Raw genomic sequence first — 14,624 nt, 5'->3', positions numbered from 1 at the left:
TCTATCCACCAGTTCATTCCCCAGCTGGCCACCATGGCCGGAGTTGGGCCGATCCAAAGCCAGGAACCTGGAGCTTCCTCCAGGTCTCATGTGGATGAGGCCCCCAAGGACGTAGGCCATCTTTTGCTGCTTTCCCGGGCTCATTAGCAGGGAGCTGGATCAGAAGTAGAGCAGCTAGGACTTGAACCATTGCCCATAGGATGCCAGCATTGTAGGTGGAATCCTAACCCGGTGTCTGTATGGGATGCCAGCACTGCAGGCAGAGCTTTGCCTACTATGGCATGGTGCTGGCCTCTGTTGAGAGCTTTATCCTCAGACATTTTGTCAAATACGTTTTCTGTATCTACTAAGGTGATCACGTTGGATTTTGTGAAAGGTATAAATTTCAGACAAATTGGCTGCAGCTAGAAAATATGTGACTGTAGAAAATACACGAGAAGGATAAGTGGTGGTCCCCAGATGGAGACAGTCTTTTTTGTTTGTTTGTTTGTTTGTTTTGAAAGATTCATTTATTTGAGAGGCGGAGTTGCAGAGACAAGGAAAGAGAGAAGTTTTTCATATGCTGATTCACTCCCTAGATGACCATGCCAGCGGGAGCTGGACCAGTCCAAAGCCAAGAGCATATTCCAGGTCTCCCATGAGAGGCGCAGGAGCCTTCCTGATACTTTCCCGGGTGTGTTAGTAGGGAGCTGGATTGGAAGTGGAGCACCTGAGACCCTAACCAGTGCTTGTGGTTTCTCGTGGATTGAAAGTGTCTCTTTGAGGTGAATTCTTTTGAGTTCCTTCTTGCCGGGTGGCTGTGGCCTAGGAAGAAAGCTGTGTGGTGATGTCTGGGCAGCTGCAGGGAAGAGCCACTCCTGCCCTTCACCATGGGCTAATTGATCTGGGGCCTGCCCTCTAGGTACAGAAGATGAATGGAGTTTGCCTACAGGGAGAGTGGTCACAGCCGTCTAGCTGGGTGGGGTCCCTGCCTGGCTCGCCCTGCCACTGCTTGTGCCTGAGACCCGCTGGTGTCCATCCTCTGGTCACCTCTGATGGGTGCTCTTAGCCATGTACTGTAACCACTCCTTTGCAGAAGGCTCTGTCAGAAACTTCTGAATTTTTCCACACCTTGTAAAACCAAGAGCATCCAGCTGTTGTCCTTTCTGTTCTCTGTCACCACCCTCCTCCACGGCCCCGTGTTGATGCCATGACGTGCTCTTCCAGGGCCAGAAGTGGGAAGTTGGCACAACCTTTTCCCATTCTCAGCTTCTACCCTCAGCTCATATTGGAAGTTACGTTGCCCACCATGCACTTCCTGCATGAGGCAAGGGCCACACATTGGACCCCCTGGGACATGGGTCCTGTGCCTTGACTGCGTGAGAGTCATCTACAGAAATTTGTGGAGAGCCAGATGCCCAGACAGAGCTCCCATCCTCAAGTTCACTCCTGCAGTGCTTGCAGCATCTTGGGCTGGAGCCAGGAGCTGGAAACTCAACCCCAATCTCCCTGTGGATGACACGGTCATCACTGTTGCTTTTCATGAATTGCTGTGGTGGGAAGCTGCTGTCTGGAGGTAGAGCCAGGACTCCAACTCAGATACTCTGGTGTGTACTGAAAGTGTCTTAGTCACTAGGCTAACTACCTATTCTCTTGCAGAACTTTTACAAGTCCCAGTGCCTCAGTGCACCTGGACCGATTACCAAAATTGTATGGGCTTGGTATAGCACATGTGAAACTCTCTGAGGGATTCCAGGGTGCAGCCAACCTGGAGAATCGACAACCCAGGACAGTGCTTCTTGAACTCTTGTGGCTCTTGTTAGCATGCAAGAGTTGCATGTCATTTCTCCCTTTTTTGTGTTTGTATGTTTGTTTTTTTAAAGATTGATATATTTGAAAGGCAGAGTGACTGGGAAAGAGATTTTTCATCTATTGATTTACTCTTCAAATGGCCACAATGACTGGGGCTAGATAAGGCTAAAGCCAGGAGCCAAGAGCTCCCTGCAGGTTACTCATGTAGGTAACAGATCCCCATAGACTTGGGCCACCTTCTGGGTTTCCCAGTGCCATTAGCAGAGAGCTGGATCAGGAGCAGAGCAGTCTAGATCCAAATTGGCTCTCCAGTAGGAGTTGCTGGCAATTGCAGTTGGCGACTTAACCTGTTGCGCCCCAACACTAGCCCCCAGATGTTGCATTTTTTGCAAGCTCCCCATCGGAACAGACCATCCTGCATGACGTAGGCAGCAGCCGGTTGCTTTTTATTACGGTGGCCTAGCGACGTTTGATAGATGCTGGAGCTGGGATCTGTTCCTGGTGTGGTTCATTTAATTGCACAGGGTAGGGCCCAGCCCAGAGTTGACGAATTTTTTAAAGCTCCCCAGGTGATTGTTTTCTCAAATCCCAGGTTGAGAATCCCTGTCATTAGGGACTAGTTACAACTCGAGTTACAAAAATGGTTAATTAATAGCATCAGGAGGAGGAAAAGAACAAGGCAGAAATGAGACCAGGAAGCCCTTCCGCCCCCGCCACTTTGGGATTTGGTGTTTAAAAAAAGGTCCCTCTGTAGACGGAACTCACCATAAGGCTACCAGATTTTTTTGTATGCATCTTAAGCTCATGCTTTGCATATTGTCTAAATACATTTACATGTTGACTATCAAGAGGCCCTAACTCCAAATACGTAAGACGAAATACAGTCCATTAGATCCTTTCTCCTACTGCAGTTGTATTCACACACAGCAGTCAGCTCTGAACAATGTCCAACTACAGAACAGATTTGGGAACAGCCGGGGCTGAGGGAAGGAGAGGGCTCACCAGCGGGCAGGGAGGAGGGCGTCTCCAGGCAGCCTGCCCTCCTCCTGAGCAGTGGCGGCTTCTGCACCTGCCTGGAGAGCCCCTCGCCAGTCCAGAGTCTGCAGTAGCACTGGAAGGCCCTGTCACCTGCGCCTTTCTTCTTTTCATTCTTTGGGTTGCTTTCCGCCTCCAGCCTTCTGTGTGTCAGCTCTGCACCTGCCTGACCCCATTTCACAGTCTGCTCTCCCTGCTGCTCATGCTGCCTCCCCACCAAGCGTATCCCAGGGCAGCTTGGAGCTGACCACTGCATACAGTTGTGCGGGATCTGCTGTGGGCAGGGGAACTTGTGTCCTGTAGCCTGGTCCCAAACCCCCAGGTCATGCTGCAGCGGGAGTTGGGCTACTCTTCACCCACTGCTCTTCCATGTCCTTTGGTAATCTGCACATTTATGTCAGGTGTGCTGGTGGAGACCAGGCAGGTCTCCCATTGGGTGTTTCCTAAGTGTTCATGGAATGAATGAATGAATGAATGAGTGAATGAACAAATGAGACTTCCGAGTTGTGTAAGGGAAAGTATAATGAAGCCCTCAACTGGGATGTAACATATTATGGGAAGGGAGGGATGGACAAAGAAGGGGTGAAAGGTTGGGACTGGGTCAGAGATTCCTGGGTGGGGAAGGGTAAAGGGGGGAATGAAGGTGACTTCCTACTGCGGTTGCTGTTGATGACAGGAACTGTCTAATTAAGGGGACCAGGCACAGCATCCCTGGGGCTGGAATATGTTGATTAGCACACATGGGTGACAAGTGCTACAGCTACATGCTCCTTTTACAAAAATGCGTTTATTTACAGAGGCAGAGATCTTCCATCTTGGATCACTTGCCCAAATACTTAGACAACAGCCAGGGCTCAGCCAGGCCGAAACCCAAACCCAGGAACCCAATCCAGGTTTCCCGAGGGAGTGGGAGAGACTCAACTGTTTGAGCCATCACCTGTTGCCTCCCAGGGTGTGCATTAGCAGGCAACTGGATGGAAGCAGAGCTAGGAGAAAAACCCAGGCCTTGCCAGCAATGTGTCACTACATCTATTGTCCGCACCCAGTAGCTTTCTTACTCTTTTTTTAAGATTTTTTCCCTGGAAAGGCAGATATACAGATAAGAGGAGAGACAGAGAGGAAGACCTTGTGTCTGATTATTCACTCCCCAAGTGGCCACAGTGGCCGGTGCTGAGTTGACTGGAGCCAGAAACCCAGAGCCTATTCCAGGTCTCTCATGGGGGTGCAGGGTTCCAAAGCCTTGGGCCATCCTTGACTGCTTGCCCAGACCACAGGCTGAGAGCTGGATGGGAAATGGGGCTGCTGGGATTAGAATTGGCGCCCATGTGGGATCCTGGTGTGTTCAAGGTGAGGACTTAGCCACTAGGCTACCATGCTGGGCCCAGCTTTCTTACTGTTTCTGGTGAACTTTCACCTGTGTGAGACATGGGCTGTGTGCCTCCTCTCCCTGACTGCCAGTCAAAACAGAGTTCCACCATCTACAATTACCATTTTGTAGGTCAAGCCCCAGCAATTTCAGTTCAGGCTAATACTTTCTGCTCTATTATGCTGCCACTTGAGACCTTTTAAGTGCTTTTATTGGTTTGTTTTCAGCAATTTGAAGGAAATAAAAAAAAAAACTAATGTTCTTTCCAACAAAGAGAAAAATAGGTAAAAAAAAAAAAACTCCTTGGAAGCAAAAATGTCTTAATCCCAAATTCTGGAGTACAGAGGCATTCCCAACGACATCGTAATATTTTCCTTTAACAGATTTTCTTTGTGGTTTTTGGAAAAGCTGAGGTAATATTGCGCATAATATTATATATAGCACAGCAAGGGGAAGCCACCAACTGAAATGACAACATCCCATGTTGACTGCTGTTTGTGCCCCACTGCACATCACTTCCCATCCAGCTCCTTGCTGTGGTGACTGGGAAGGCGGTGGGAGTTGGCCCATGTACCTGGGCTCCTACCACTTGCCCAGGAAACTCAGAAGGAGTTCTAGACTCCTGGCTTTGAAGGAAGAGAGATCTTACATCTTCTGGTTCACACTTCCCAAGTGGCCGCAATGGCCATGCCTGGGCCAGGCTGAAGCCAGGAGCCTGCAGCTTCCTTCAGGTCTCCCACGTGGGTGCAGGAGTCCTAGTATTTGAGTCATCCTCTGGTGCTTTCCCAGGCATATGAACAGGGAGCTGTATTAGAACTGGAGCAGCTAGAACTTGAACTGGCATCTGTGTGGGGTGCTGGCATCTCATTTTGGCCCCTAGCATTATATTTGCCTTGTTGAATTAATTTCTCGACATTTTATTTTTTTATCCTTTTGCATATGGAATTAATTTTATAGTTTCCTTTTTAGATTGTCTTTCTTAGTATATAGAAATGCAACTGATTTATGTTGATTTTGTATCTGCCTCTTTGCTGACATCATGTATTAGGTATGATAGGTGTGGATTTTTGTTGTTTTGTTTTGTTTTGGTAGAGTCTTAGGGGTTCCAGCTTATAGGATCAGGTCATCTGTGAATAGAGACAATTTTCTCCTGTTACAGTTCAAATGCCTTCTACTTATTTTTTGTCTTGCCCAATTGCTGTGGCCGGATCTTCCAGTACTATGTTAAATGGAAACAGTAAAGTAAGTGACCTCGGGCATGGCTTGCCCAGTGGCTAAAGTCCTCGCCTTGCATGCGCCGAGATCCCATATGGGCGGGAGGCCCCGCTTTCCATCCAGCTCCCTGCTTGTGGCCTGGGAAAACGGGAGAGGACGGCCAAAAGCCTTGGGATCCTGCAAGGGAGACCCTCCTTGTGGGAGACCTGGAAGAAGCTCCTGGCTCCTGGTTTTGGATTAGGTCAGCTCTGGCTATTGTGGGCTCTTGGGGAATAAACCAGTGGGTGAAGAATCTTTCTGTCTCTCCTTCTCTCTGTAAATCTGCCTTTCCAATAAGAATAGAATAAATCTTTTTTTTTAATTGATCTGGAATCCTTGACTTTTCCTACTGTAAAAGCTGTATTTGTAGGGTCAGTACAGTGGTATAGCAAGCCAGTCTTGTGTCTGTGGTTCTGTGATCACATGCCGGCTGGCTCCATTTCCGACCTGGTAAGGCAGTGGAGGATGACTCAAGTCTTTGGGCTCTGCACCCACATGGGAGACCCAGAAAGATGCTCCTGGCCTCAGATCAGCTCCAGTCACTGTGGCCCTCTGGGGGAGTGAACCAGGAAGTGTAGGATCTCTCTCTCTCTGTATCTCCTATATAAACTTTACCTTTCAAATAAAAATAAATAAATCTTTAAAATATTTTTATTTATGAAAAGCTGTATTGTCAGGAAGGCTCTATGTTAATCTTGATATGTTTTGATTGTTTTCTCTTTAATTAGCATTCAATTGTGGATACTACCATTGTTCGGTACTGTTTGGGTATCCACTTTTTGCCCTTTTCCTCTAAGATGCTGTCTGGATAGTGTACCACACGTGTTTTTCCAGGAGGAGCTAGGTTTGTCCTTCTTGCCTTAGATAACTACACCACTTAACAGTGCAATCTTTAAAGAAAAGATTAATTTTATTTATTTGAAAACCATGGTTACAGGGAGATCTCCATTCATTGGCTCAGTCCCCAAATGGTTGCATCAGCTGTGGCTGGACCAGGCTGAAACCAGAAGCCAGAAGCTTCATCCACATCTCCTGTGTGCGTACAAAGGACCTGGGCGGTTTTCCTCTGCTTTCCCAGGCACATTAACAAGGAGATGGACCCGAGGTGGGACAGCCAGGATGTGAATCAGTGCCCCGGTGGGATTTCAGAACTACAAGCAGCAGTTTAATCCAGGATACTAACAGTGCCAGCCTTAGTGCTATCCATTTATTAAAATCTCAGTCAAAATGATATTTCAGGCCCAGCGTGGTGGCCTAGCCACTGGAGTCCCTCACCTGGCATGCGCCAGGATCCCATATGGGGGCTGGTTCTAATTCCAGCACTCCCCCAATCCCATCCATCTCCCTGCTTGTGGCCTGGAAAAGCAATTGAAGACAGCCCAAAGTCTTGGGACGCTGCACCTGTGTGGGGGATCCAGAAGGGGCTCCTGGTTTTGCATTGGCTCAGCTCCAGCCATTGCAGCTGCTTGGGGAGTGAATCATCAGATGGACGGATCTTCTTCTCTGTCTCTTCTCCTCTCTGTATATGACTTTCCAATAAAAATTTTTAAAGAATGATATTCTATTTGTTCTTTGGCTGGTTATTTCTATTAGTGTTTGCCTAGTCTTCCACATGTGAATGTGCCCTAGCATAACTGAAAAAAGACTACCCACATGTTCTGTCCTGATTGGGCTTGAAATAAGCTTCTTCAGAAGTTTGTAGATAATAAGATTCTCTTCAGGACCAACCCCAGCTTGTTCTCTTGCAGGAAACCGTCCCCAGCGGTGGGCGTCCCCAGGCTTGGCTACAGCTCCTTGGCCTGTCGCAGGTACATTCCGCGGAGGGCAGTGCTCTATGTCCCTGGAAACGATGAGAAGAAAATCAAGAAGATTCCATCCCTGAAGGTGGACTGTGCGGTACTCGACTGTGAGGATGGTGTGGCTGCCAACAAGAAGGTGCTGGGTGTGATTTCATAATGGGGTGGGAGGAAATGGTTTGAAATGTGGTCACTTGTCTTGGTCACTCTTTGGAAAGACTTTGCCATGCTCATCGCTGGCTGATAACAAACTTTGATGCGGTCTTTATTGTTGGTTCTGAATGTGTGTGTTTGAGAAGCAGCAAGGGTCCTACCATATCATAACTTAAGGTTGAGGTGACCGTGTAACTTACAAAGACGCAGTTTGGGATGTCATATTTGCTAGCTTTGGTAAAGGAGTCTGCCATCATAGTGTGTATTGTTGAGATCAATTAAGTGCAATTAGGAGTAGGTTTCTTCTTTTGACCACCATGCATGGAGTAGTACTCTCATTTCTTCTGGGACAGGTGCCAGGAAGAGAAGAGACAGTCTCCTGTGAGTGAATACCATATTCCTTCCTTAATTCAAAGGAAGCTCCACATGGAACCAAGGGTTATTGGAACTTCTGGCAGATCTCCTCATGATCTGAGCAGACAAGTGAGTCTTAGAAAACACCCAGCTATAAAAAGCTTCCTGCTGGGCACTTGCATAGCGGGGACTTTTTGTTTCATTCTATTTAACTTTGTTTTCTAAATATTATTGTTTTTTTTTAAATAATGAACATGCACTTGTTCAGCAGTCAGGTAAGATGTGTAAACTTTTACAGTGATAATTTATGTTGATGTAGAACTTCTTTCATCAAAAAACGTTTCACTTGTCCTAACCTTCCCAGTCCCTCTGACAGGCAAGGTTGCACTGGGAATGGACGATGAGACTGGGACAGGGAGGGACCTTCTCTGGACTTGTCCCTGTTGGGGTGGTCTCTTCCTTGGGTGATCTGAAACACCATGACTGTACCGTGCAATGTTCTGAGCTAATTGGTTTACTTGGAGCTTCGAGCAGACAAATACTGGTCTTAATTTTAGAGAAAGTTAATTTATTCTAGTATGAAACCAAGGCTTTCTGAAGTGTTTAGAAAAGGATTAGAATAAGGGTGTGTTATCTACCGTGTGTCAAGGAAAATACAATTAATCTTCTTTCTCCCAGAGATTAAGGCAAGTAAGGCTTTTTATTAAAAAAAAAATGACATAATGTAATTCCAGTTTGCTCCCCTCCCAACACTCATGTAGAGTTCACGCTGGAATTAGGTGTTAAACTGTCATTGCAGTTCTGTGTGACCCGAGGCAATTCACTGTACTTCTGTGCCACAATTTCTTATCTGTTCTGTAGGGATGACAATATCTTCTTTTGTCAGGGGCAAGGATTACTATGAGAAGAAAGTTGACAAAGTGCCTGAGAGTAGCTTGATTTCCTTTAGAAAGTAGATTAGATAAGTCCTGTAGTAATCCTGATTAAAGGGGAGTTTATTTGAGCATTGTAGCATGGGGAGGCATCAGGTACCCTGATAAACTTCTAATCACATTTCTTGACAAATCTTGGGGCCGTCCTTCCACACCATCCTGAGGACGTTTCTTGCCTCCCAGGTGTGTTGGAAATATGGCCCGTGCCTATGTAACATTTCCTTGTTTATCTGTAGGAGAAGCCACTGAGTTTAGGTGTGAGGCTTGTGTGGGAGAAGGGGCAGACAGAACCAATGGTGAGTGAGCTGGCCCTGCCGTCTTGTAGTGCTTGTGGGTTTTTCTTTCTCTTAAAATATCTGAGACTTAATTTCATCTTGTAAATTCCATTTCATAACCCTCTAGCCCGTTGAGATCTTCCTGGGTTTCGATTTCATCATCCAACATTTAGATCCTCTGAGAATTTGACAGGCTCACCACAGGGAAATTTAACAGATTTTTGATGGGGAGATTGGAGATCTTGAAGCCAAGTGTCACACAAACATGTGCCACTAAAAACTTGTGTTTGAGTTTATTCAGCAGACATTCATACAGCCCCTGAACTTTGGCAACCCAAGGCGGTGTTCTTATACTTACTCTTCTCCAAATCATTTGGAGACACGATCATCTGGGGCCTCGCGATAGAGAAAGGTCAAGGTTGTGAAGAATGCTGTGTGCGTGGTCATTCGGTTGACTGGTTCTTCTCAAACCCAGTCCCTCCATGAGGAGCTAATGACTCTTTTTTAGGATACCTCCAGTGTACCTATCTGGGAAGGACTTCTCAGGCTAGTATTGTGGCATAGCAGGTAAAGCCACCTGGGACTTGGGCATCTGCTTTGGGTGCTGCTTCGTGTCCCTACTGCTTGGCCTCCCACCAAGCTGCCTGCTAATGGCCAGAGATGGCCTGTCTGTTTGGGTCCCTGCCACCTACCTGGGCTGTGGTGGAGCTCCTGGCGTTGACCAGGCGCGACCCTGGCTTTTGTGTCCACTCGGAGAGTGACCCCAAGAGTGGCTCTCCCTCTCTCTGTCTGTAACACTGACTTTCAAATAGGCAGATAAATCTTTAAAAAAATAAAAATAAAAAAGAAGGAAATAACTTTTGAGAACTTAAGTAACTTATTGCTAAGAAAAAAAACCCATATTAAAATGTCCATTTCAGATCTAGTTGTAGTTTTTTCAGCTCTAAACTGTTATTGCCTAATTCTGCTCTCTTGGAATTATTAAATGCAATGCTTCATATAATTTTTGAATTAAAAAAACGTATTTCACTCACTTGTTCCTATCGAGTGGGTTTATAATGAAAACATAGCACCTTCCAGCACTCTCTAATCCTATCCTGTTAATCCATTTGCTGTTGAAGTAGCTCCTTCAGTGTCGGGGGTCACAGCCAGCTCGTTTTCCCTGGCATGGAAGATGGAAGCCCTCCCTGCCTGTCTTCACCTTCCCTTGATCAAATTCGCAGGGAGGTGTGGGCCATCTAAGCCGCAGCTTGACAGACCACGGCAGGATGCGGTGAGCCGAGAAGGTAGGGAGAAGTGGAGGAGATGGAGGCAGAATGCCGGCTACCTCACTTCAGTAAATAGTATTCTTCATGTGTAAGTTTAAATATGTAAAATTTTAAAAATATTTAGATTTAAGTAAATCCTGAGGGCTTTTTCACCTCAGCACCATGGCAGGCTGGAGAGATACAGAGACGGTTACCTGGTCCCCAATCCAGAATAGTCATGCACTGGCAGCGAGACAGGCCAGAGGGTCAACCCTGAGATCCAACAAGAGTGGATCTTTATGTTATCCTTTGGCTCTAGATATTTTTAAAATGTAATTTTAATTGCTGCTTTGCTTGCACCATGAAAAAAGCAAATGCATCAGAAACTATTGTAAAGAATCAATTTGATTATTTTTATGTTTGCTTTGATCCAGTTTTCTTCCTTTGTTTGTTTAAAAAGATCCACTGCAGGGCACTATTTTTTTTAAAGATTTGTTTACTTTTATTGCAAAATCAGATATACAGAGAAGAGGCGAGACAGAAAGGTAGATCTTTTGTCTATTGATTTACGCCCGAAGTGGCTGCAGTGGCTGGAGCTGAGCCAATCTGAAGCCAGGAGCCTGGCGCTTCTCCTGGGTCGCCCACACTGGTATAGGGTCGCAGTGCTTTGGGCCTCTTCCACTGCTGGAGTCCAGCTCCAGCTGAGTTCGGAGCTCAGGAAGGGTGCATAGAGTCAGCGATAAAGAAAGACACGGACGCTGTCACTTGGTGCCCCCTCGCAACCGCTCAAGAAGCTGTCCTTTTTATTTACTCAGACACATGACAAGCCTCTACATAAACAACTAATTGTTCTATTTTGACTTCAAGACTAAGAGGGCATGTACAGACATTTGGTCATTCCGTCTGCACTTCAGGGCTAAGCAGGTGCCCCTAAAGATAATTCTGCAAAATACCATATTCTTATTCTTCAATGCAAGCCATTATTCATTCCTCAGTAGTAGTCATGGAGCGACAACCAGGACTCCAAGGCCAAGGCACATGCGATTACCTGCTAATCAGTATTATATTCCTACCACATTTCTATTTCTACAATTTACTCATTATTTGATGGGAAAATAGATTACAAGGGAAAAAACGTAAAATCCAAGACAAAAGTTTCAAATATTAAATCTCCCTACAACTATAGGCTCTACAACCCCATAAACAATAAAACAATAATTAAGAGCATATTTCCTTAATAAAAGCATCTTTAATTCCTCTAGCTAAAAATTATAGAAGTGGCTAAAATAGTTACATTTTCTATGCTCCAAAAAAAAAATTGCAAAGACAGGCTAACCTTTGAGATAACAATAGCTATATTTATTTATTTATTTTTCAACAATTTCATTTTTATTAGGCTATCGCCCAAACAGGATGTCTAATTGAATAAAATATTTATGTTTGTTTAAAGCAAGCATTGTTCATGAAATATATATCCTAAAGCACTGGTGAAGAAAAATTATAATCTTGTGAATAATATAATTTTCTGTATTTATTGTATAATTTCCTATTCCTTTTATTTTATCCCTTAAGAGTACTTTAGCATTTTACGTTTTCTCCAACATCAGATTCTTTCGAAGTTCAAAGTGATCTTTTACTCAAAAATTCCATTTACTTTCTTTACCTTACTTGATACCTATACCAGTAAAAACAGCCTATATTTTCACTAACTATATTTATTGCCATAGCAGTTTCAGCTCTCACTCCCATCACTTGCATTAATATTTAGGATGCTTATCAAGCCCTTTCCCAGAAGGTGTGCTACATGTCTGGGCCAGAATCAGAGGCAATGCTTAGCACACAATAAGGTGTCCAGAAATGGCATGGGCTTAATTGTGCTCCTGTGTGTAAATTGTCAAAGGCCCACTCACCAAGACATTATCAGTGACATTAACTCTCAAGCTCACATCGGTTGCAAAAGCCATCGCATAGGGCAAAACACAATGCCTCAATGGATTACAGAATTCTTAGTGGAGTGCTTGAGTGTCCATGTACACGGGGTGAAACAGCGTCAAGGTGGTCAGAGAGACATCTGCCGGGCCCTGCCAAACAGCCGGAAGCTCCCCTGGGCCCTGTCAAACAGGGGAGCTGTTCTCTTCACACCTTCGTGCCATCCACACCTACTGCACGGACCCCGCACTCCACTGCTTTCCCAGGCCACTAGCAGGGAGCTGGCTAGGAAGTTGGGAAGTGGAGCTGCCGGGGTTAGAACCGGCGCCCATATGGATCCTAGTGCGTGTAAGGGGAGGACTTTACATGCCAGGCCCCAGGGCACTACTTTTTAAAATCCAATAAAATTAAATTGTTAGAAAATAGTTAAATGATGCTGGATTGTCAGAACAGTCTCAAGTGCTGTAGAAGTTTCTAGACTTAACTCTCCACAGTGTACTCTCTTACATGGCATGGTGAGATTTTATGGAAGAGTGGGCCACAGACCACACTTGGAGTAGCAAGGACTTTGAGCTTCAATTTTGGCATTTTTTAAAAAATCCTTTATTTTTTCACATGTAGTGTAATAGTGACTAGAAAATGTAGTGTGAATCACGTTCTTTGAAATGTGCTGTCCTACTTCATGGGCTTGTATATGAGATAGTTTTGAAGATGTTCCATGGACTTAAAAATAAAGTATACTTTCTATTTACTAGCTGCAGCGTTCTGAATACTTTTCCATTTGACTAAGTTTGTTAATTATGCTGTTCATGTGTGTAAATTTGTATGAATCTTCATCTGCTTGATGTATCAGTAACTGGGAGGCTAACTGAAATCTATACCCCAGGGGATAATATGCCAGTTTTTTTTCCTGTCTCTCTTTTTCAAAGATTTATTTATCTATTTGAGAGGCAGAGTTACAAAGAGGAGGAGTGGAGAGAGCAAGAGATGTATCTTCCATTTGTTGGTTCACTTCCCAAATGAACGCAGTGGCCAGGCCTGGGTCAGGAGCCAAAAACTTCTTTCAGGTTTCCAGTGTGGGTGCAGGGACCCAAGCACTTAGTCCATCTCTTCTTTTTTTTTTTTTTTAGAAAAGATTTATTTATTTTTAATTGGAAAGGCAGATATACAGAGGAGAGACAGAAGAAGATCTTCTGTCCGATGCTTCACTCCCCAAGTGACTGCAACGGCCGGTGCTGCTGCGCCGATCCAAAGCCAGGAGTCAGGAACCTCTTCTGGGTCTCCCACATGTGTTCAGGGTCCCAAGGCCTTGGGCCGTCCTTGACTGCTGTCCCAGGCCACAAACAGGGGCTGGATGGGAAGCAGGGCCGCCAGGATTAGAACCAGTGCCCATATGGGATCCTGGCACGTGCAAGGTGAGGACCTTAACCATTGCACTATTGTGCCGGGCCCTTGGTCCATCTCTTTATTGACAAGGAGATGGATCAGAAGTGGGAAAGCCAGGACATAGTCCCATGAGGGATGCTGGTATGGTGGTGACATTGCTTGCCATGTCACAGCAGGCAAACTGCTGGTAGTTTGAGCTTGTGTTAATAGATTTAAAATGATTATGTCTTGCTGGTATTATGGAATCAGATCTCTCTTCTCCCAGTAATACTCTTTGCTATGAAGTTTATGTGATTCAGTTTTCATCCATTTGCTTTCAATTTTTCATATTTTTATGTTTTATATAAGCCTCTTACTGTTTTACTTTTTTAAATCGTGTTTGAAAGTCAGAGTTATGGAGAGATGGAGAGCCACAGAGAGAGATGGTCTGTTGGTTCACTCCTTAGATGGCTGCAGTGGCCAAGGCTGGACCTTCAACCAGGGTCCAGGAGCTTCTTCTGAGTCTCCCATGTGGGTGCCAGGAGCTTAAGCACTTGCTTTTGTTGGTTTTACCTATTATGCCAAAACAGTAGCCCCCTGTTAAAAACTTTTTTTTTTTAATCTTATTTCCATTTACCTGAAGATCAGAACAACAGAGAGGGAAGGAAAGAGGGGAGGGGGTGGCAATGAAGGTAAGAGAGAGAGCGAGCAAGTGAGCTCTTGAGATTGCGTTTGGTTTGCTCTCCAAATGCTTGCAAGAGCCACAGCTGTGCTAGGCTGAAGTACAAGCCTGGGTCTTCATGCAGGTGTCCACATGGCTGGCAGACCCAAGCACTGGAGCCATCATGTGGTGCCTCGTGGGGTGCTCCTAGCAGGATGCTAGATCAGAAGCAGAGCAGCTGGGACTCCAGGGTGGGCTGCAGCTATCTCAAGTGGTGCTTATCTCAATGCACCGCAATGCCTACACCTCATTTAAAGTTCTTCTATCTCTGTGAATAATCTTTGTCTTTAAACTGGAACATTCTTTTTGATGTGATCACTGACAAGTTTAGGTTTAATTGTATTATGTTTTGTCATTTTTTCCCTTTGTGTGTGTTTTTTTTTTATTTTTCTAGCCTCTTAAATGG

At 45.3% G+C, this 14,624-nt stretch overlaps 1 protein-coding gene across 1 annotated transcript in view; it reads left to right on the top strand.

Moving 5' to 3' along the window:
- The first annotated feature begins 6,540 nt into the window (after positions 1-6,540).
- The window catches only part of CLYBL (citramalyl-CoA lyase), a 94,994-nt gene continuing 86,910 nt past the window's right edge, over positions 6,541-14,624 (top strand). Inside the window, exons 1-2 of the mRNA XM_012926372.2 lie at positions 6,541-6,551; positions 7,195-7,381. Of these exons, the coding sequence (XP_012781826.2) occupies positions 6,541-6,551; positions 7,195-7,381 (198 nt within the window). The remainder of the gene's footprint in view (positions 6,552-7,194; positions 7,382-14,624) is intronic.

This window comes from Ochotona princeps, chromosome 12 (genome assembly GCF_030435755.1).
Source record: "Ochotona princeps isolate mOchPri1 chromosome 12, mOchPri1.hap1, whole genome shotgun sequence".
Taxonomy (NCBI): Eukaryota; Metazoa; Chordata; class Mammalia; order Lagomorpha; family Ochotonidae; genus Ochotona; species Ochotona princeps.
Note: the sequence above shows the minus strand (reverse complement) of the source record. Positions and strands in the feature narration are given on the sequence as shown.